This window comes from Calidris pugnax, unplaced genomic scaffold (assembly GCF_001431845.1).
Source record: "Calidris pugnax isolate Ruff unplaced genomic scaffold, ASM143184v1 scaffold376, whole genome shotgun sequence".
In the NCBI taxonomy this organism is placed as follows: domain Eukaryota; kingdom Metazoa; phylum Chordata; class Aves; order Charadriiformes; family Scolopacidae; genus Calidris; species Calidris pugnax.
Window position 1 is genome coordinate 715,411 of NW_015091140.1, and position 21,739 is coordinate 737,149.

Consider the following 21,739-nt stretch of genomic DNA (forward strand, 5'->3'; position numbering starts at 1 on the left):
TTATCATTTGAAGGATTTTATTGTTGAACTCTGTTTATTATATCAAATTAATTCTTCAGTTTTCCCAGGCTTATCCCAAAGCTACAAAGCTACTGCACATTCCCATGGTATTGATAAGAAAACATTAAGAGTTCTGACCTTTACTGGAATGGTTTTTCTGTCTCTGATTACTCGTCCTAGCTCAATAACAGACTGCAAACAAGAAACGGCACTTTCAATTTTTTTGTCGATGAGATCCTCCCTAGATTAAAAAGGAAACATTATATTGCTTCATTTTCATTGCATCTGTTTGAGCAGATTGAAAACATTTTACCCCTTCTCAGAAATTTCCTGCAAGAGACTCAATTACGCCCTGTTTGGGGCAATTTGAAAAATGAACAAACAGGTTTTTCTTCTCTCTTTGTGGAGAAGATGAGGAAATAACTTGCTGAAAACAAAAAACAGAGCTATTTTAAAATCATCTTTTGTTAGCACCTCTCACAAGATGGAAATGATGGATTGAGTCATACTAGTTATTCTATTAACATCCAATCAAAACTAAGATTTACATTGGTAAGATCATAAGAAGATGCAAAAAGATATTATAAATAGGACACTTATAATGACAATGAAATACCTATAATGCAACCAACTCACTGGATCTCAATTTATAATCTTTTCCAGGAATGCTAAATATTTTTGCTTGATCTTTTAGACAGTCTTGACATCTTTCCTGGCTTCATCATTTTAACACCCTTCCATTTTGAGGCAAGGCAGGTTGGGGTTTTTTTTTGGGGGGGGAGGCTTTGGCTGGTTCATGGTTTGGTTTTGAGTAAGCTGACATTCACATCTTCCTTCAAATGTACTAGCGGCCAACAGTTCCGAAAGTGTGATTTTCTTGATTTCTTGAGCAGTTGCATAAATTGAGCAGTTCCTTTAGAACCACACAAGTGTCACATCAAGACCAGAGGTACTGGTTCAGAAGACAGTTGTGAATAAAATGAACAAAATCGGGACAAAAACCATGCATCCAATAAGGACTGTCCAGAAAAACAGGACTGCTAAAGCAAAACTTACAACTGAAACATCCCCATCTTCTGCACTAGGGCTCTGATTAAGGTGTTACTACCTATATAGCATCCATAAAAGAAACAACACTAACTAGAAGGTTTAAATTTTTAAACAGTACATAAAGTATCAAGGTCAGCTCTCTTGTCTTTGAGGGCTTTCATACTGTAATGCAAATGCACAAGGAAAGTTTGATTCTTTTGCATTCAGTGACTAACAGCAGACTGCAAGGCACACATAAACTCAATCCACTAATGTAGCACTAAGACAACTAATGAGCAACTGATTACTACAATACTAGTGTCTCTCTCAGCTGGATAAAAAAAGGAACAAAACCAAAACAATAACCCAAAAAACTTCAACCGATGAGTTCTACCTGGTTGGGTTGATACTATGGATAACCCAGCGCATGTGCCCAGTACAACCACCATGGACCCAAACCTTTGAGACACACTGGAACTTAGGAAAAAACCTTGCCCATCAGCATCCAAAGAAGGGATCTGTCTGGAAAGCTGGCTCTCGTGATTTATCTTCTTAGAAGGAAGTGGCAACCTCTGACAATGGTCTAAATTCTTGCTCTGAAGCCACAAGAACTCACTCTGCTGGCTCCGTATGTGGGCCACACAGAACTATCCCTGTGGGGTCTGGCATCAGCCTTCACCAAGAAAAGCCCAAAGGTGGGGGGTACACATGTTCTTGCAGCTGTAGGGCCCACAAGAAAGTTTGGGCCCTTCATAGGTAAGTGTTAGAGCTTCTAGTCAGTGCACATTTTAAAGAGTATAAAGGATATTTCTTGCCCACCCTAAGAAGAAAACATTATGAATTGGGAACGTGTTCCTCCTAATTGTTTTCCTTCCTAGTTACTATCCTTTAACCTAGCACAAGTCTGCTCCTTAAATGTGGAGGGAAAAGAAAACCCCCAGCTACCTTTGAAAGCGGTGTGTGAAGTGTACTGCTAGTGAAACATTCTCCCACCACAGAGACTAAGTTGAATCTGAGCTTAATCAAAACTTAAACATTTTCTGCTTACAGAAAAGAATGTGTTACCTATCATCGTAACACACATTCTCCCACCGCAAAGAGACTAAGATGAATATGAGCTTAATCAAAACTTAAACATTTTCTGCTTACAGAAAAGAATGTGTTACCTATCATTGTAACATTCTTCCTGAGGCAAAGGGATATTTACATTATTAAAACAGCTTGTTTTCTTGTTATGCAAAACAGTTTAAATACAAGTAAGTGAAGGAGCGCTGTTCTGTGAAAAGCAAAAAAATTCCCAAAAAACCACCCAACCATCAACCAAACCCCAACCAAACCCAAAGCCCATTCTGCCACGTAAGAGCTGTCTCTTACCTCACTTGGGGAAGCATGAGGTAGTGGATGCTTTCAGTATTCTTTTCCTGAACCGAGGCCGGATCAATAAGTGTCTTCAGATTCTGGTACATCAGCTCAGTGATAAATGGAGTATATGGTGCCTGTAATGTTGCATTCAATCATCATCTTTCCTTTATTGTTGGTACATTATGAATCAGTAATGCTTATGAATTGCATAAGGACAGTTCAGCAAAAACAATGCTTACACAGTGTCTTCAATGCAGAACTGTGAGGGGATTCAAAATGCAGACTGAAATAAATGATGAAATTGCTACTTCTTATTCAGCTCCTTCCTGATATTTACTTGTTTTGGGCATCAGCTAAGAAAACATAACATCAGGTGATATTTGCCTTCTTTAGGGTACCACGGGGCAGATAAGCAGATAAAAGGGGAAGGTGGAAAATGAACAGTGATACACAAATCGGTAGCAATGTGTTTTTTCTCCCCATGTGCTCAGTCTCTGTACCCTAGTTTCTATGGTCAACTGAGACACAAAGATGCATGCCTTTAGGTTAACTACATTAAAAACACCAAATACTTATAAGTGGGGTGTAATTCCCTTACCATAAGTCTGCACATGGAGAACAAAACACTAAACAAGGTTTCCAAGGCCATAATGCAATCTTCAGTCCCATTCTCGCCCTATTTGAAGAATTCATCAAGGAAAAAAAAAAACAAACAACAACTGCAATTTAGGATCAGTAAGTGCACTTCCATAAACTTAAAAAGTTTTTTATGTTAAAGCAATAAAGTAATTTTTCAAGCTGTATTCATTTTGCTCAATTGCATCCAGCAAGTGAAACAAGCAGTAGGGTGAGGGAGGTGATTCTGCCCCTCTACTCCTCTCTGGTGAGACCCCACCTGGAGTGCTGAGTCCAGCTCTGGGGCCCCCAACCTAAGGAGGACATGGACCTGTATCCAGCTTTGGGACCCCCAACCTAAGGAGGACATGCACCTGTTGGAGCAAGTCCAGAGGAGGCCATGAAGATGCTCAGAGGGCTGGAACATTTCTCCTATAAGGATGGGCTGAGAGAGTTGGGGTTGTTCAGCCTGGAGAAGAGAAGGCTCCAGCGAGACCTTAGAACCCCTTCTAGTACCCAAAGGGGCTGCAGGAAAGCTGGGGAGGGACTCTTCATCAGGGAGTGGAGGAACAGGATGAGAGTTTTAAATTGAAAGAGGGGAGATTTAGATTAGATATTAGGAAGAAATTCTTCACTATGAGGGTGGTGGGACACTGGCCCAGGTTGCCCAGAGAAGCTGTGGCTGCCCCATCCTCTGGAGGGGTTCAAGTCCAGGTTGGAGGGGGCTTGGAGCAACCTGGTCTGGTGGGAGGTGTCCCAGCCCAGGGCAGGGGGTTGGAACTGGATGATCTTTAAGGTCCCTTCCAACCCAAACCATTCTATGAGCTATAGGGCATTTTGTTTGTTTGGGTTTTCTCATAAAGCAAAGAGGAGAAAAAAAATATTAACTTCTCATTCCCCCTATCAGGTATAAACTGGTACAATTTAAAATGCAGCATTAAGAGTTTGTATAACACCATGAAGCTGCTACACATCAAATTACCACAGACTACGAGGATTTTGTTTACAGTAGAAGATTGCAGGGGTAGACACCTACCTTTAGTCTTCTGCGATTCATTCTAACGTACCAGTTGGTCAGAATATCAACAAACTTCACTAATCGAGGGACTACAGTATAGAGCCTGTAAGCTAGAAGGAAAAACATTTACTGTAGTTAATATTTGCCCTCTGGATCAAGCTCCTCACTTAAAGAAACACATTATCATTTGTAGCTCTGGTGTTAAACATAAAACTTGAGCAGTATGTTAGTAAGACCAAAAAAGTGATTAGACATGCTATCATGCTAAAACCATATTTTGAAACTGCACGTCATCAATTCTCCTGTTTCAAGACAAACACATCTACCACCAAATTGCTTCCCTAATCCTACACAAACACGCATTATGGAAGCCTTATGCTTTTATCTGACTCGTAAAGAGGATAGTGGGTAAGAGACTATTAATCGCAAAGGATTTGGCAAATCCGAGATTTGCACATGCTGTAAATACAGCCAAGTCACTAGCAGTTTAACAGAAATTATTGTAGATCATACAATAAAACTCTATTCATTGTTGCCAACATAGTCTTTTTTCTTCACCAGATTTTAAATGGAACACTTCAACCAATTGCCCCTGAATTAATTGCAATTTTTTATTATTTTTCTAAGTAACACAGTAGGTTAAAAGAATGTAAAGTAACAGCAAGCCTGACGAGGTAAGAAGATAAACATAGCTGTATTTTCAAGTTCTGGGTAACTTAAAAGCATGGAGGACTGCCAACGTGAAAAAGAAGGTCATCACAAGCATCACTATGCAACTGGGAAAACAAATTTCAGTTGCTCGCAAGAGAACTGGGGGGGGTGAGGATGGACTTTAAATAGGACTCAGTTTTCCAAGGAAAAACTTGCATGTCTCTAAAAGCAAAGAGGTTTTTGATCTCTATTCTGCATCTATTTCATTAATCAAGCAGCTACCAAACAAAATGGATCTTTGCTTTAAAAGCTCCATCACACTCATCATTGCATTGTGTTTTGAAAGGCAGAATACTGAGATTTAAACCTAAAAAGGAAATGCTCAGAAGATTCATGCCACGGTGGGGAAGACATTACTTATGTGGGAATTTGTATATCTAAAAAATTCCTCTCTCTCTTCTAGCTATGCATTATATAGTTAGGAGACTTGTTAAAAACAAACAAAAGGCCTCAAAAAACCCCACCCTTCAGGGAGAGCACATCTTTAAAAAGAGATTCAAGTTAGCCTGGAAACGGGCACTTCGCCCCTCAAGAGCTGTAATCCCATTTAATAAACCAAATTGTGAAATCTGACTTTTTCATGACTCAAGAAAAAGGCAAGCACGTACCTGGAACCACGTGCACACACACACATATGCACAGACACACACACACTCCTCTTTCAATTTCAGTTATCAGGAAAAAAGTTATTTTGTAAAATAATTTCTAATATTGGGCACTTAATTGGAAAAAAAACCCGAGAAGAATATTACGGCTTACTGGTTTTAAACAGATAATTTCAACCCCCCCTTAAAACACAAAGGATTGTTTGCCCTATTACTTTCCATAATACCTTCCCAATATCTTTCTACTTGCCCTATTTATCAAAGGGCCCAAATCCTAGAAGTTTCCAAAATAAAAGATGAGTCTTAGTGGAAAAACTGTATTACTGCTCAATAGCAAATAATTCATTTGGATAAGTGAGTTATTATCAATAGGTGATTATCTACCCCAGCTGCTACCGAGGAGGTTACTGGCACACCTCTTCCTAACTTGCAGCACTTATGAAGATAGTGCATCTCCAGCTCCAGTTTTGGGCACCCATCAAACCAGAAGTGATACCCATCAGCAAAAATCTTCCCACAAACACACACACGTATGGTCTCAATACATTTAACTTCTGCCAGTTTACCAAGAATAACTGAAATGGCGCTGCTTTCTGATGTGTTGTCTCCTGTTTCTCCAACTGCACACATTCCAGGAAGCCAAAAGCTCTCCCAAAACCAGGATTAGAAAGGGTTGTTACACCTTCCTCAAGTTTTTCTTGGCTCTCTCAAGCACCCCAGAGTTGGAGGGTGCACAGGTACGTTCCCCTTCCCACTCTCCTAACCAAGTGAGGTCAACACTAAACTGACAGGGACTCATTCTGGCTGAAATACTGCTGGCTCTTCAAGCTATGCGTAGAAACTGGGGCAGAATTAACATAAGTTTTACTTAATGGAAACATTTTTCTAGAGGCAGGCAATCGGCGTAAAATTTAGCTGCGCTATAAAATACACTTGATTAAATGGAAGCAGCTAAGCTCAGCTGCAACATTTTTCTGGTCAGTGGCATCTCCTTGCCATTTAGAGTCTCAGGCTTGTATGTTCTTACACAAATCACACACGCAGTGCAGATCTGGCCTTTTCTGTGACAGATTTTGCCCAAAATCCATGGAAGCAGCTAAGCTCAGCTGCAACATTTTTCTGGTCAGTGGCATCTCCTTGCCATTTAGAGTCTCAGGCTTGTATGTTCTTACACAAATCACACACGCAGTGCAGACCTGACCTTTTCTGTGACAGATTTTGCCCAAAAATCACCTCAATCCCACTACCTCCCCCATGGCTTTGGCATGACAAAGACAACACTTTTTTTTTTTTACGTTTCCTGCAGGTACCAGAGTTGTATGGAATTAGTTGATGGACACAATCATTTATTTCTGCTGACATCATGCCACATCTACAACAGCTTCTGTATTTGTTTATTGTTTTTTTCATTATTGGCATTGTTTTCAAAATCCTGGGTTCTCAAATGAAGCTTGTGTAGTCTATTTATCTCCTTTACCTAGCACTTGAGGTTATCAGTCACCATAATAACCTTCCCTTGCCTCTTCCTGACATTTTTCCTACTTCAAGGCATATGAAGTGGGAAATCTAATAAAAAGAATCCCAAACTAGTTTCCTAAAAAAGATTAGCACAAGAGTACCATCTCACAGTACACAAATTTAATGCATCTCATTAATATCTGTCTGACTGAATTCAGAGTTTACGCAGAAAAATAAATTGAAAATCACATTTATTAGTCACTTCCAAATTGGATGTGTCACCCGTTTGATGAGCACATCATGTTATCTTCATCTAACACAAGACAATAGCATTTAATACCAGCACTACAGTCTTGAAAGTCTTTACGTTGTCATTTTCCAACAGGAATGTTCTCCTCCTGCTTGGAAGGATCTCCTTCCTTTGTAGAGATGTCAGCTGACACATCCCTTTTTATTAGCTTCATCTTCCTCTTAGAAATCCAGAGCAGAGAATTCAAGGTTCTACATCCTCCCCCCTCCTCCAGCTCATCTTCTTGCAAATACTATTTCTGTTTAAACCATGCACTAACCCAAGATCCCAGTTACACACATTCACAAATGAATTTTCCGCTGTCCCTCAAAGTATTCTCTTCACATGCAGCACATAAACTTGCACAGGCTCTGCATATAGCTGTTTGACAACACATGAAACTCCATACACACCATCATCAAATTTCAAGGACAAAAATTCTAGGAAAAAGCCACATTTTCATCAAAAACAGCCAGCCTTTATCTTATTCCTGGCTTTGGTAGCTTGAGGATTCTTTCTTACTTTAATGAAATGTTCTTAGATGACCTCACCTGAATTTCGTTATTACCAAAATGACCTGCTTTATCTGCTGTAGCAAAATAAACTCATCTTACTGGTCTTGGTGAGAGTGAACATCATGCCAGTCTAAGGGGGGGGGGAATACAAGAGACAGCTGAAGCAGAGGAGGACTGAACTGTGTCCTCATAAACTCCGGTCTGGTATTTAGTTGTTTCCTCATTATCTATTATCTCACTAATACCTTCCTTCCCCGAAGCTTAAGCACACCTGCGGAAGGCTCCTAAAAATTCTTCCAAGGGCAATTTAAGATCACAGGCATGGGGGGAGTTGGTTTTTTATTCATAAACAGGAACTACAATGGCAAAAGCCACCTTCTTTCCAATATCCAGGTTTCTAGTGCCCTTAAAGGGGGCACTTCTTCATATCCTTTTGTGACTTTACCTGCAAGCTTGTAAGCACACTGGATCAGACCAACTGCAAGAGCTACAGGGGACTCTTGCAGCACCTTCTCTTTGCAATTAATATTGTCTTAATATGTGAGAGTTGAGAGATGTGGGATGATGAAAAGGTAACATGCAGGAAGAAAACCAATGCAATGTCCTAATGTTATTCCATCCTGCTGCATACACTCCCAATGTGATTATAAAGAAAGTCTCTCCATGGCACTGTGCAGGGGAGAATTTATTCCCTGTGCTCATGTACCTCTCAAAATTATTTTATTTTGCTGACTTGAGCACTGCCCATTTTATCCTTTTTTAACAGCTTCCCTAAATTCTATTTGGCTTCCTTTTCACTGCTGTCTTTCAGTTACTATTATATTATTATGAATTGCTCCAAGCACTGCAGGAGATATTGATACAGCAAGAAACTACATCACTGAGCTCATAGGATTAGCAGTGACAAAGAAAAGCCTCATCACTTTTTGAAATCTCATGAACAAGCATAGCAAAATCTTTATTTACACCCATGACAGCAGCATTCCATGTATTACCGAAGCTGGTTAAAGATTTCCTTCCTTTTACCTTAAGTCACATGTGGAATCTGGAAATCTCTGGATGAAATGGCTAGTTCTCTAACCAAAAATAAACCACCCGTACACACACCCGCCCAAACACGTGCCTACCTGCCATTTCAGCTTTGAAGAACTGAATGAGCGATTGGGTGAAAGAAAGAATCCATTTATCCATGATGTTACTGCTCTCCTTAACTGTGTTCTCATTGTAAAGGAATTCTCTTCCCTCATCCTATCATCAACATAAAAACACAAAACACATGTTTCAAGTTATAAGGGTACATATATCCAGACCTCTTTATTGAGCCCCCTGTCAGCCACTAATATTTTGTCACCTTCGCTGTGTTATACTGAGAGAACATCAAATTCCAGAAACATGTACGTCAGAGAAATACAGCTACAGAAAAGCTGACTCCCACTGCTGCTGATTTCACCACACCGTACCTTCAGCTACAAAGGAGGCCAGTTATTTGGATCTGTTAAAGCAGATGAAAAGTAGCCCAGCACACAACGGCATGCAGGCGCTCCTTCCCTGTCTGCAGCGTAACTCATCGCTTCCAGACACAGGCCACGACTCTCGAATTTACGTAAGTCTTTCATCTAGGAGGATCTGAAGCATTTACAAGAAATGTACTACGAAGATGAATTCTATTTGGGGAAAGGGCATACAAACAGCATATTCATTATTTTTTAAGGCCTGTGATAATTTCAGCAGATTAAAGCATAGAAGATCGTAAAAACATGAAAACAGAGGTGGAATTTTCAGGCATCCAACACGCACGTAGGGCCTTTTGCTGCTTTCCAGAATACTGATGTTTGCACCCATCTGAGAAATTTCCTAACACTTTGCAGGCTCTGTCAGGCATTGCAGGCAAGACCATAAGTAAACACAATTGTTGGTGCCTACAGTCTGATTCCTTTCCATGTGAACTTTCTTATGACTGGTTGAAAACAGGGGGGTTGTTTGCTTTTTTTCTTTTTTCCAGATTTACAAACACTGTTTAACATCCCGTTTTGAGTCTTTGGACTTTCCCTTCTCTCAAAGTCCAGATTTAAAAAAACTGTTTGGATTATTTGACCCAATAATTATACATCCACTTATACAGTATCAAGGAGAAGGTTCTTAGGAAAGACTTGCATCTGCACACCCAGAAGTGTAGCAATCCCAGTGTGAGATCAGCAATCATTTAACCAACTGCAATTACTGTGGTCATTACAGTAGCCATAAACTTATTATTAAACTTCATCCAGGACACTGAGATTGTAGTTTCTCTCTTGTAGGAGGCAGAATACAATGAAGAAGTTGTTTAAGTCTGTGCATGAAATCTAATTTAAGCACTATCACCTCCAACAGCACATTCTTTTGCCTAATATGGTGCATAGGAATGGTTTCACCATCCATTTAGAAAGAAAAATTAATTCTGCTGAATTACCAAAACTAAGTGCTTCAGCACCTGGATTTTCCACCAGGGTCTTCCATTCCCAACTTGGCTGATCTTTCAAGATTTAATGGGATCACAGCAAAAAGCTGCAAATCACACTTTAGATAATTCAAAAGGTCAACCAGGAAAAACTGAAGTATATTTTTGGGGCAATGTGTAAGTTTGTCTGATGAATGCTGTCTAGGGATCCTAAAAAAAGATTTGTTAAATATTAGCATCCAAAGTTACCAGACTTTCTTCCCAAAAGGAGTTGTTAAAAAGATAAAACCATTTATTGAAGTCAGTTATTTACTGTAGTCAGCTGCTCTTATTGCTTCAAATGGCAGGTCTCCACAGCAATTAGGCTGCTACTGTAATTTCATGCATAGTACAAGGTTTGAGCTTTTTTGCTTAGTTCCCACTGTCCCATAAAAGTCTGCACTAACAAGTGGTAACCTTCTATCATTAATCTCAGGCTGGAAGATTAGAATTCGTTTCAACAGAAACTATACAACATACACATAAAATCTTCAATTTAAATGAAAAATTACTGTAAGAGGAATTTTAATCCTGCTTTCATTCTGAAAGTGTAGAAACTCACGTGACTCACCCAACATTTTTTGTAGACTTCAAATGTAATTTACAAGTCTAAAGCATTATTGCTTTTATGATGCTTTACCTTGCTTTCCATTCCATTCCTTCAATTTTTTTTCCTGAGTTGTATTTAAATTTAACTTTTAAAAAAATTAACTGTCATGTTACAGAAGGCAATCTTCTTGCTGTGGCTAATGCATTCAGTATCAAGTATTCCCAAGTTAAACATTTTTATGCAGATTCATAATTAAAGTTACAGTAAATGAGTTAGCTCAATAAATTGTCACAGCAGCCGCTACTGAAAATAACTTTCTTTTCATTACTTATTTGCAGTTCTCTTTGTGTTAAATTTGTCTGCTATTAAGCAACATTCTGAATGCAGAGAAACTTGCAGCCCAGATGCCATCCCCTGACAGCATCCTTCCTGCGACGTAGCCGTGCCTGGCTACATGACACAGGGCAACAGCAAAGGAAAAGCAGCAGCACTCAAGGCACTATTAGTGCCACTTAATGCCTCCAAGCTACTACACAAACACTGATAAGACAATATCCAGAAAACCAACAAGGCTTAGGATGGATATTTCAGAAGGATTCCCTGGAGCACACGTGGTACCTGGCTTTTAACTGGTGTTCCCAGCATGGTAACTGCTTCGTAAGTATTAACCCTGCAAACGCTTTTCCTCTAATTTTAAGAATCTGAATGCAATAGCCTCACATTTATCTCAAATAAAAGGGGATCAATAGCACCCCAATCTGAGAAATGAGAGCTGTTACGTCTTGACAGTCCCCTACTGTCCACTCCTTCTTTCCATATAATAATAAGTTTGGTCAAGAAAAGAAAGATGCATTGTGATTATAGCTTTATAAAACAGGGTGCAAAGAGCAAATAACACAGAAATTAACAGCGAGTAGATCGAACCTGAGCTAACTTTGAAGTCAGCCTTGCTTCAAACAAAGAGGTGAAGAACAGATGACCTCCAGAGTCAGAGTCCAGACCTCCCTCCCAATCTAAATTCCTCTACAGTGCTAATTCACTCTAACAGTGGAAAAAGCACAAAGTCCCTTCCACTTTGCCTTTCCATGCTTGGGAAACCTGTACCTTATGTTGCAGGATCTGGACGTTCTGCACGAGAAAGCGATATGCATTGTACCAGGGCAGGAAGACATCCTTCAGTATGTCCCTCACTCCTTCCTCCTTAAATCTCAGATTTTCTGCTCTTACCACAGGAGAATTGATCAGGTATAACCTGCAAAATACGAACACAATATTTAAAAGCTTAAAACTGTGTGTAGCGATAGAAATGCACTTAAACATACCCAAGGAAGCAGTTTCACACTCACTCTAAGGAGGATAGTACTGTAAGCACGTAACATATATCACAGTTTACTTCCTAGCGCTACAGGATTATTTTTATGATACTGCATATGCAATTTGAATGAGAATTTAAATATTTTTTTACTCTAGAAGTTGACTGAACACACACTCAGATGCTCTGGGGAGACTTTATAGCGGCCTTTCAGTACCTAAAGGGGGCCTACAGGAAAGACAGGGAGGGACTCTTCATCAGGGACGGTGGCGATAGGATAAGGGGCAACAGTTTTAAACTCAAAGAGGGGAGATTTATGATAGGATAAGGGGCAACAGCTTTAAACTGGAAGAGGGGAGATTTACATTAGATATTAGGAAGAAATTCTTTACTGTGAGGCTGCTGAGGCACTGGAACAGGTTGCCCAGAGAAGCTGTGGATGCCCCATCCCTGGAGGGGCTCAAGGCCAGGCTGGATGGGGCTTGGAGCAACCTGGTCTGGTGGGAGGTGTCCCTGCCCAGGGGGGTTGGAACAAGATGATAAGTTCCTTCCAGCCCAAACCATTCTACAAATCTATGAACTAGTGTTCATCTTTAGAATAGCACTTACTGTTTCAGTAATATTTTCAATTCTTTAACAATGATCCAGTACCTTTCTAATCAGTCTAGTTAATTTCTTCAGTTATAAAAAGCTTTGGTCTATTGCAAACATAGGGCTAAGGAGCAAGGCAAACCAGGCAAATCAAAGTAAAAGAGAAGAAATTAATGTTTTCAAGAAAAATAGCCCAAGAAGAGGACACAGTGTGTAACCCTACCCATACAAATGCGCCTCAGCTCCAGAGACAGCTCTAGAAGAGCAGAGGATTCAGGTGACACTGACAACTAATAGCAGAAGCAGCTCCTCACAGAATCATGCCCACCTCAGCCAATGTGGGGGTCATCTATACATGAAATCCACCCTGTCCAGGGAGATCCTCCCTGAGTCAGTCCCTTTCAGGCAAACAGTTCCTCATTCCAGAGACACAGACGTGTTCCCCAGCTTCCTTGCTGGCTGTGAGTTCTCAAAAAAATCATTTTTGTTCTTTATCCCATCTTATTCCCTAAACAAATACTCTTCCTATGGAGACAAACTGGTATCTATCAAGTTAACTCAAAAAGAAATCTGGTCTTAGCAAAAAAACCCTTGAATACAAATTTGATTTAGATACACTTCCTTTAATTTACCAAATATGAAAAACAAACCAAACAACTTTATTTTAAACACTGTGGCATTTCTCAATAGACATTTATTAACTCATTTCCTCACATTTTATCAACTTCAAAAATCATGATTCTAAACTAATATATCTTTACAGGCACTTCCTTTAGGAGGCTTTAAAATCTTAATGGGGTTTGACACAGCACATTCAAGAACACCAGACCATAAATTTTAAAGGAGAAGCCTTCTTGCATAAAAATGAATACATAAAAATAGAGCTGCCACAGTAAACAGGCAGTAATGCAGCACCAAAATGGGCATTTTCAGTACTGCATTGAGGAAAAAAAAAGTGAAAAAAAAAGTATTTTTATACATGGTATCTGAATTCCAATTATAAATTTACAAAAGTACAGAGCAATTAAGCATGATAATGAAGTAGTAAGTCCTTAAATGAAACTAGAAAGTGTAAATATGTATTTAAAGCAAGCGTCCCACCACAATTATTTATGTGCTTGTTACTCATTATTTATTTCAGATGTCAAACATAATTTTGCTCCAAATACGAGAGCTAGTCTGGCCCCAGGACACTCCAGGCTTTTTACCAGTTTGGTACCTACCCTAGAACAATGACCACTTCTAATTGCCTCCTCTGCTTTCCTCCTGAGGAGGCAGCGATGCAAACTAATCGGAACCATGAAGGATCCACTAAATTGCTCCTTTGTACCCACCCCAGCAGCATTCGCTGCAGAGTCTATCAGAAGTCTTCCTAAAATAGCTCTTAGGATGAGAAATTAAAGAAAATGTAGCTCTCAAAGGCTACAGTTTTAGTCTGGGTTTTTTTTAACATAGCAGCCCTACACGGACTTGCAATATGTAAATTTTAAAAGAATACTGATTTCCTGAATTATTCCAATGCAGACACACCTATTATATGGAAAAAGAAATAAAGCATCAAATAAAGGAAGATTTCTATTAATTTAGTTACACCTATTTAACATAGCAGCCCTACATGGACTTGCAATATGTAGATTTTAAAAGAATACTAATTTCCTGAATTATTCCAATGCAGATACACCTATTATATGGAAAAAGAAATTAAGCATCCAATAGAGGAAGATTTCTATTAATTTAGTTACACCTAGTGATATTACCAATGGAGCAGAAAATAAAACCTTCTTCAAATAAAGCTAGTATTATCAAGTTTTCTAGCAACGTGTGAGAAACAACAAAGTAACCTCCTTTTCATCTCTCTAAAACAGTTGTCTGTGGCATTATGTTATTCCTTCTGCATTTTAACAACAGATTGAGAGGAGAATGTAACATATCACTTCTAACAGCAATACTTCCCTCAGGACACATGAAGCAAAGGGCTTGTAAACACTACGACCAGCAAATTCTCTTTCTGGCATACTTCAACTTTGACAGCTATCCAACCCCAAGTCACAGGTCTTAGGAATACTGAAACACTACTGGTTTTGACAATTCTCACAGGTTTGACAATTCTCACAGATTCCCTTTTCAGAAGCCTGAAACTGGGTTGTTAAATTTACTGTGCTGTTATTTCTTCTGTTTGCCCTTTCCATTTAATTCCATATTCATTTAAACTTCATACATCTATATTTTCTGCTGATCTATTTATCAAGCTACTGCTGAGAATACTTCAAAGCTGTGGTTTAAAAAAAAAATATATATATGTACTGCAAAAGCTAAAGTAACTCTGCAGGGAAACAGTGCCAAGGAAAAAACTCAGTTGTAGCTTTTTCTGTAAACAGAACACATCAAGCGCTTCAGTGAATAAGCGGAGACAACTGAATCACAGAGCTCCTTCCATAAATGAGCCTGGTCTGCAATGCTTTCTACTCTCTATGTGGGTGTATGTATAAATAAATGTGACATTAAAGAATGAGTACACAGGCAGAAAAATGAATTAGCTCTTTAGAAATCAAAAAACCATGAATAATGGAAGTCTAACTTCTGGTGTTTGAGATTTTTGGTTGTTTTTTTTTTATAAAAAAGGCAGACTTTTTTCCAATGGAAACATCACCTGTGATTTAAATATCTCCAATATGAGTAACTCCAACCCTTTTTGCTCATACCGTTCCAGCTATCAATTCACTGATGTCCTGCTAATAGACCTTGATTATTTGTAAAGAACAACCTTGATCAAATTTAAGAAATCCACCAAACTCTCCATTGTAAACATGTATGAGAAGATAATTTCCTAGGTCTTCTAAATGCTAAAGCTTGCAACAATAAGGAACTTCATATGTATTTTTTTAAAATCATCTATGAGAAGCAACAACCATCTTTCTTAAACAAAAAAACCATGGTACACTAAGCTTTCATTCAGCCCAATCATTCCCATGTATAGTTGTAACATGCAATTCAATCCGTGTGATAGTTTAAGGTTTTCTTATATATAGCAAGAATTACAGGGCTCTTGAGAAATGCTTAAGTAGTGTACTCCTCCAGTTATTAAATTGCCTTTATTGCACCTTTACCTCAAGGTACCACTTCGTGCATGTAGTTAGTGCATCCAGCCAAAGGACCAGGCAACTGCACAATTATGTTTATACGTTAGTGTGATTTTAATGAAACACTTGAACTGTGTTTAATCTCTGTTTGACCAGCACAATTTATATATACACATTAGGCTGCTCCACTTCTGCTTTTCTGGTTTCACTGCTATTAGGTACACACTGTATACTTACAGGAACAAAAAAGAAACACTTTCTGTTTAGAAAATGCATAGTATAAGCAGCAAACAAACATTTCTGTGCATTATACAGTAATCCTTTCCTAAAATAATGATTTAATAGTAAACTAATGGTGGTGTTCTCAAAGATTTCATTCCATTTTTCACTGGGTCAACTCAGACTATTAGTCAGTGCTGGCTCAAGTGGAAGAATTCCATACAAAGGGGACAATTTTCTGACAAAAGGCCTCAGCATGTCAAGCATGGTTGTTACCAGTCTTGAGGGAGATAAGACAAGGGTACAGAAAGTCCAGGCACTGTAACTATTGCCAGTTCTTTTGACTCATCCACCCTTTCAGCCATTTGGCTGCCATAATGGTCTAGAAGTTTCTAAAATTAACTTTCTTCCTACCGCTAACGGTCAGAAACCCATATATGCCCTGCTGGTGCATGTCTGCTATGAACAGAGAGCTAACACATGAGATTGAATGTTAATTAAAGAAATCCTACCTTAGTGCATCAGCTCCGTAACTATTTACAATACTCATTGGATCAGGATAATTCTTCTTCCGTTTGCTCATTTTCTGGCCATCACTAGAAAATATCAGAAAGTAGGCATAAATTCTAAGAGTTGTTTTAATACATGGATAAAGAAAAAGGGCCTTTCAAATCCAGATTAGTTTTTCTATCCTATTATGCCCTTGGTAGCACAGACATAAAGGCCTTTCAAATCAATTTAAATTAATTTGATTAATTCAGTTTAATTTTTCTGTCCTATTATGCCCTTGGTAGCACAGACATAACCATATATTAGCACATTGTTTCAGTATGACAGTTGAACCCACGAGAGCAACTCAATAAAAAAAACACCAACAAACAACCCAAGAGGCTCCCAAGTTGCAAATCTAAGCAGGAAATCTGTCTTTCCTACCAAAGCAGAGGGAAGATGCAGTTGTTTTGAATCAATCCCTCCAGCCCATTAGCAAAGCTTTATTTGAAAAGAAAGGGAAACAAATATAATTAATTTATTTAAAATTGCATCTAAAATTACCTGTATAATCCCCTTTACTCTGCATAACAGGTATCGTTTTTTTCCTATTCTGACTTATTATTCATTTGCTCTCTCTCTCAGGAGGACTAATCTTGCTGGGAAGAACCTAGTGCAACAGAGAGCAGGGACATGTAAACCTCACAATCTCAAGTGCCCCTTTACCTTCTGCAACACTGATACCTCCCTGAAAAGTCCTAACAGCTCCAAGGTCCATTTCAGATTTCTTTTACAATTCACAGGAATTTATCTGAAATATTCTTTGATTAAAAATCTGTTTAGGAAAGAACATACCAACCTGGCAAGGACGAGGCCGTTCACAATTACATTCTTGAAAGGAGGCCTTCCAAAAAGAGCAGTGGAGAGCACCAGCAAAGTGTAGAACCTGAAACAAGAGACAACGTAGATGTGACTTTCTAAATACACCAAGCTGGAGTCTGCATGTCCTTCATTACGAAAGAAAATTTTCATCATGTTGTTCTACTCTTGCAAAGTTAAGATTTGAGTAAGTGGAATATTTATGTGGCAAAGACTCAGGAAAGGAGCTTATTGTAAGTAGACCTTTTTCTTCCCTGTAGCGTATCGTGCTGTTTGCTCAGCTGGGATCTACTAGTCCAAGAAGGCTGAAGAATTGTAATAGTAAGTATTAGGAAGGTTGTGAAGAAGAAATGTGTAGCACTTTTCCCCTTTAATACAGAAAATACAGGGCAGTAGGGCGTTCCACACTCTCCCCCTTGCCGCAATCTGATGTGTTTACAATACCTGTATAAACTACCTTGGATGCTTAAGAAATGAGTGTTGGAGCAAGCACAGGCACCTACTGTTCAATATGTCGATATATGATTGTATCTGAGAAATTAAGGTCCAAGACGATGTGATAATTTCATACTCAGGAGTCAGAACCTTCACCAAAGTGGGTATCTATGAGCTTCTGTAACCACACTGATGGTAATGACTTTTAAGAAAAGAACTGGAGGGTGGGCCACAGCTTTCCTAGTTAAAAATGAGTATAACACTGACAATTGCTTAGCAACCTTAAACCAGCAGATGATTATACGAAAGCTAATTGATTTAGAATAAGGCACAGGAGGTTATGCCTCAGAACTATGCATTTGCATGAAGATTTAGTGGAGAAACACTTGAGTGAAAAAAAAAAAAAAGTCCATCTGTATATTCCAAGCAGTTTTTATCAAAAAGCTGCCTGTAATGGCAAAAGCATTATTGTGACACTTGAGGGTCCAAGGTGCTGGATTTATTAAGCAGCTTAACACGACAACTCTGATGCTTCTCTTTCAGACAAGCTTTTAACACTCAAAATCACCTCAATTCACACCGCACAATACAAATTATCTTTATCAAATTGCACTGTAATTTCATGAATTTAAGCAGCACTCCTCCACTTGCAACACAAACACACGTACCCAAAATCCCCGTCTTCCTTTTTAAGAAAACCCCCTAAACACAAACATCTGAGCAGTTACTGGGATGATCGACACCTCGAGCCTCCAAGACTGACAGTTCATTACAAACACAGCAGGATTCAGCATTTCATATGAAGGTACCTCATTGACAAACTCGCACCACTTTCTGCAAACTGGTGGCAAATTCTCCTATTAGAGCAAGTGCCTTTGCAATTAAAAAGAACAAAGCAGAACAAAGCAGAAGAGATGTCAACACTGTTTGTATTAGCAAAATTGTACAGACGGACCGTGGGCACTGAAAAAATACATCCAAGAACTTTTCACAAATTTTTAAGTTATTTGCATTGTCAAACCCAATGAGCATCAGCAATGAGGCACCTTAGTTGATGACAGTTGTAAGACTGTCTCTGAGATCCTGCGGTCCACCTGTTTACACACAATCCTGAAATAACTCTTGTCTTTCTCAGATTCTCCTTTTAAAAAAAATTCACCTCACTCTCAGTATTTTAAAGGAGCATCTCTCTGTACCTCATTTTTGACAACTTTCTTGACTAATCTCTGCTGCCTCATCTTCCATTTACCAAATCTCAGCCTGCTTGTAGTTATGTCTGTGAAGGTATATAGCTGTCAGGCAAAACAATAGTAAAAACCCTTATTAGCAGAGACAGAAGTCCACTTTGCTCTTTTTCCCTCCTCTTCCACTTGCCCCAAAGGGAGGAAAACATTCCCTCGCTGTTTTCTCCTTTCTTTAACAACTGTGGGTAAATTCATAATCCTTTGCTTCATGCCAAAAACCTCTTTGCTCTTTTTCCCTCCTCTTCCACTCACCCCAAAGGGAAGAAAGCATTCTCTTGCTGTTTTCTCCTTTCTTTAACAACTGTGGGTAAATTCATAATCCTTTGCTTCATGCCAAAAACCTCCAGCCACCACATTCTGACCATGACTTGTTGCACCTCCCTATATACAGACATGGCATTTTTCCTATCAATCCATCCAGACTCCCACTCTTGCAACCCAACAACTCTAAGATTTTTTTTTTTCCTCTGGCCTTAACAAATATAATTCAGCTCTTTCTCACATCCATGCAGAAAGTAATCAAAACCATCATTCTCCTAGCTCATCACCTTGGCCATATTATTTTTTCTCTTGTCTCCCTTGACACTCTTCCTTTCTCTCGAGTCAAACAGAAGCCACCAGATCTCCACCTCCCAAGCTTTTCAACACCTACCGGTCCTCACTTCATGTCAGCTGCAGTTTCTGACCTGACACAAACCCAACCTTCATTCTGAATCTTAACACTTTATACAGAATACTTCAAATAATAAAAAAAAAAGAGGAAATCACATACTGTACTCTTAACACTTTGGAACACACCAGCTTGTTCACTTAGGTCTATTATGATACAGCGCTGTCACACCGGCAGAAAAGATACACATCTTCTCTTCAGAATTTTTTACAAGGCATAGGAAAAGGCACCTAAAAGCCTAACAGTTTTATAATGAGAACCCTTCTTAAGAACAATCTGAGAAAGCTTTACCTTTTACCAAAAAAACCCCATTACCTCACATTTTAATTCCATCTTTCTTTCACAAAAGTGCTCTTTTGCAAATCACGGAACCCCAGCTGGTACCAAAGGACCAGCTTATTCACAGAGGTGAGCACCAGGGGAAAGGAAGAAGCATTATATGTTGATACTGGGCTCCAACCCAAGCACAGCAGGTGTGGGTCTACAGCCACAGAGTCACCACTAGCATTAGTGTCAGCTTGGACTTCTCTTTTTAATATTCCAGGGCCAATCTTCAGCTGAATTAGTGATGTGATTCAGTTCAGCCCACTAAGGAATGGGAAAGAAGTCCCTTTGAGCAGCAACTTGCAGACAGGTCAACATCAGTGAACTGAAATCCACAGATTACATTTGTTGTTTAAAAAGAAAGAAAATAACTTTATAAGCCAGAAACATGATAGTTTAGTGGATCTGGATGTTGCACAGCACTCAAGTTTAAATTAATATCACACTATAAAAAGGCCAACTTGTGTAAAAATTACAAATGCATTCTTTAATGGCACCAGAGAGCTTCACTGGAGGCATATGAGAGCAGACTTATCTTTTCATCTGTCATCTCTCCCACACATGCTTCAAAGCACAGCACTAAAAGAAACACTGCAGAAAGTGAGTGTGACACATACTAATCCACTGTGATATCCCAACATCAAATAGCTAAAACCCAAAACCTAAAATTTATCATTCTTCCTATATTTTTACTGGAATTGTAATGACCAGGAAAAGATTTTATATCCACATAAAAATCCCAAAGCATTTTTAATTCTTTTGAACTTTTACAACTCAATAGCTCCCTTGCACAGTGTAATCAATTATTACATTGCAGGGTTTTTTTACATTTGTTTTCATTTTTTGGCACCTAAATTACAATCAATGTCCTTTTATCTTTATAAAATACAAAAGAGAGAAAATCAGTTTCTGATTATGCCTTCTGCATGTATTTTATACGTATTTATCATGTGTTCTTTTATTTGTCTCTTTTCTTAAAAAACAAAAAACAACCCCCCAATTTCCTATTTTTTTTTTGAGATAGAAGGAAAAAATTAAAAAAAAAGGGAAAACCTAAGCTTTTAATTCTCCTTTCATGCACATAATGAACAACGTTGCAGAAAGACTAACACATGGACTCACTAGTATTGCCACTTTTCAAGCTATTGTTCTCCATTCCTTCTTCATTCTAAGCCTGTACAATCTCCCGTCCCCAAAGCACAGCTCCCCCAGAATAAGCAGGTTTTCTCCCAGATGAACAAAACCTAACACTTTTCTTCAAGATGAAGCACGTATTAAATAATATGGCATATAACATTCCATTTTATAGTTAATATTTCCTAAATTAGCGTTTGTCAAATTAAATGCTGTATCCACATGCTGCATGCAACAGTAAAGAAATCAAAGTAAATGAAGCAAAATAAAGAAATGTAGAGTTCACTGTATGCACTCAACCCAATGCTGCCTGAAGAACAACAAGCAAGAAATAGTGACCTGCAAATGAGATCAGGATGTCCCTCTGCTGCTGGGTTTTATGCTACTCAACAGTACTCAGTTGTACACTAACACTGAAAAGCACCATGACTAATAAGCTGTGATTTATAATTGTAGAGAGCACAAAATAAAAGATAACACAAACGGATGGCCTAAGAAAGACTACTTTTTTGGGGGGGGGTGGAATAATGATTAATCAGCATCACTATACATGTAAGAGGCCAGATTCAGACAGGAATTGGAGTACTTTATCACTTTCATTAAAAAAAAAAAAGTGCTTTAACTAAGTTCATCGGGTTGCCCTAATTCTGGCCTATGTGAATTACTGCCTTGAGGACCCATTAGAAACACAATGCACAACACTAGGTAAGGTCCAGCTATATTCTGAAAAAGTA

General features: G+C 38.8%; 1 protein-coding gene across 3 annotated transcripts in view; it reads right to left on the reverse strand.

Moving 5' to 3' along the window:
- The window catches only part of IARS (isoleucyl-tRNA synthetase), a 155,915-nt gene that overhangs the window by 27,868 nt on the left and 106,308 nt on the right, over positions 1-21,739 (reverse strand). For all 3 annotated transcript variants that reach the window (XM_014958674.1, XM_014958672.1, XM_014958673.1), the window contains 8 exons: positions 17,179-17,265; positions 16,343-16,426; positions 11,733-11,880; positions 8,730-8,850; positions 4,043-4,134; positions 2,990-3,067; positions 2,404-2,525; positions 139-241 (listed from right to left, as the gene is read on the reverse strand). In XM_014958674.1, the coding sequence (XP_014814160.1) occupies positions 139-241; positions 2,404-2,525; positions 2,990-3,067; positions 4,043-4,134; positions 8,730-8,850; positions 11,733-11,880; positions 16,343-16,426; positions 17,179-17,265 (835 nt within the window). The remainder of the gene's footprint in view (positions 1-138; positions 242-2,403; positions 2,526-2,989; positions 3,068-4,042; positions 4,135-8,729; positions 8,851-11,732; positions 11,881-16,342; positions 16,427-17,178; positions 17,266-21,739) is intronic.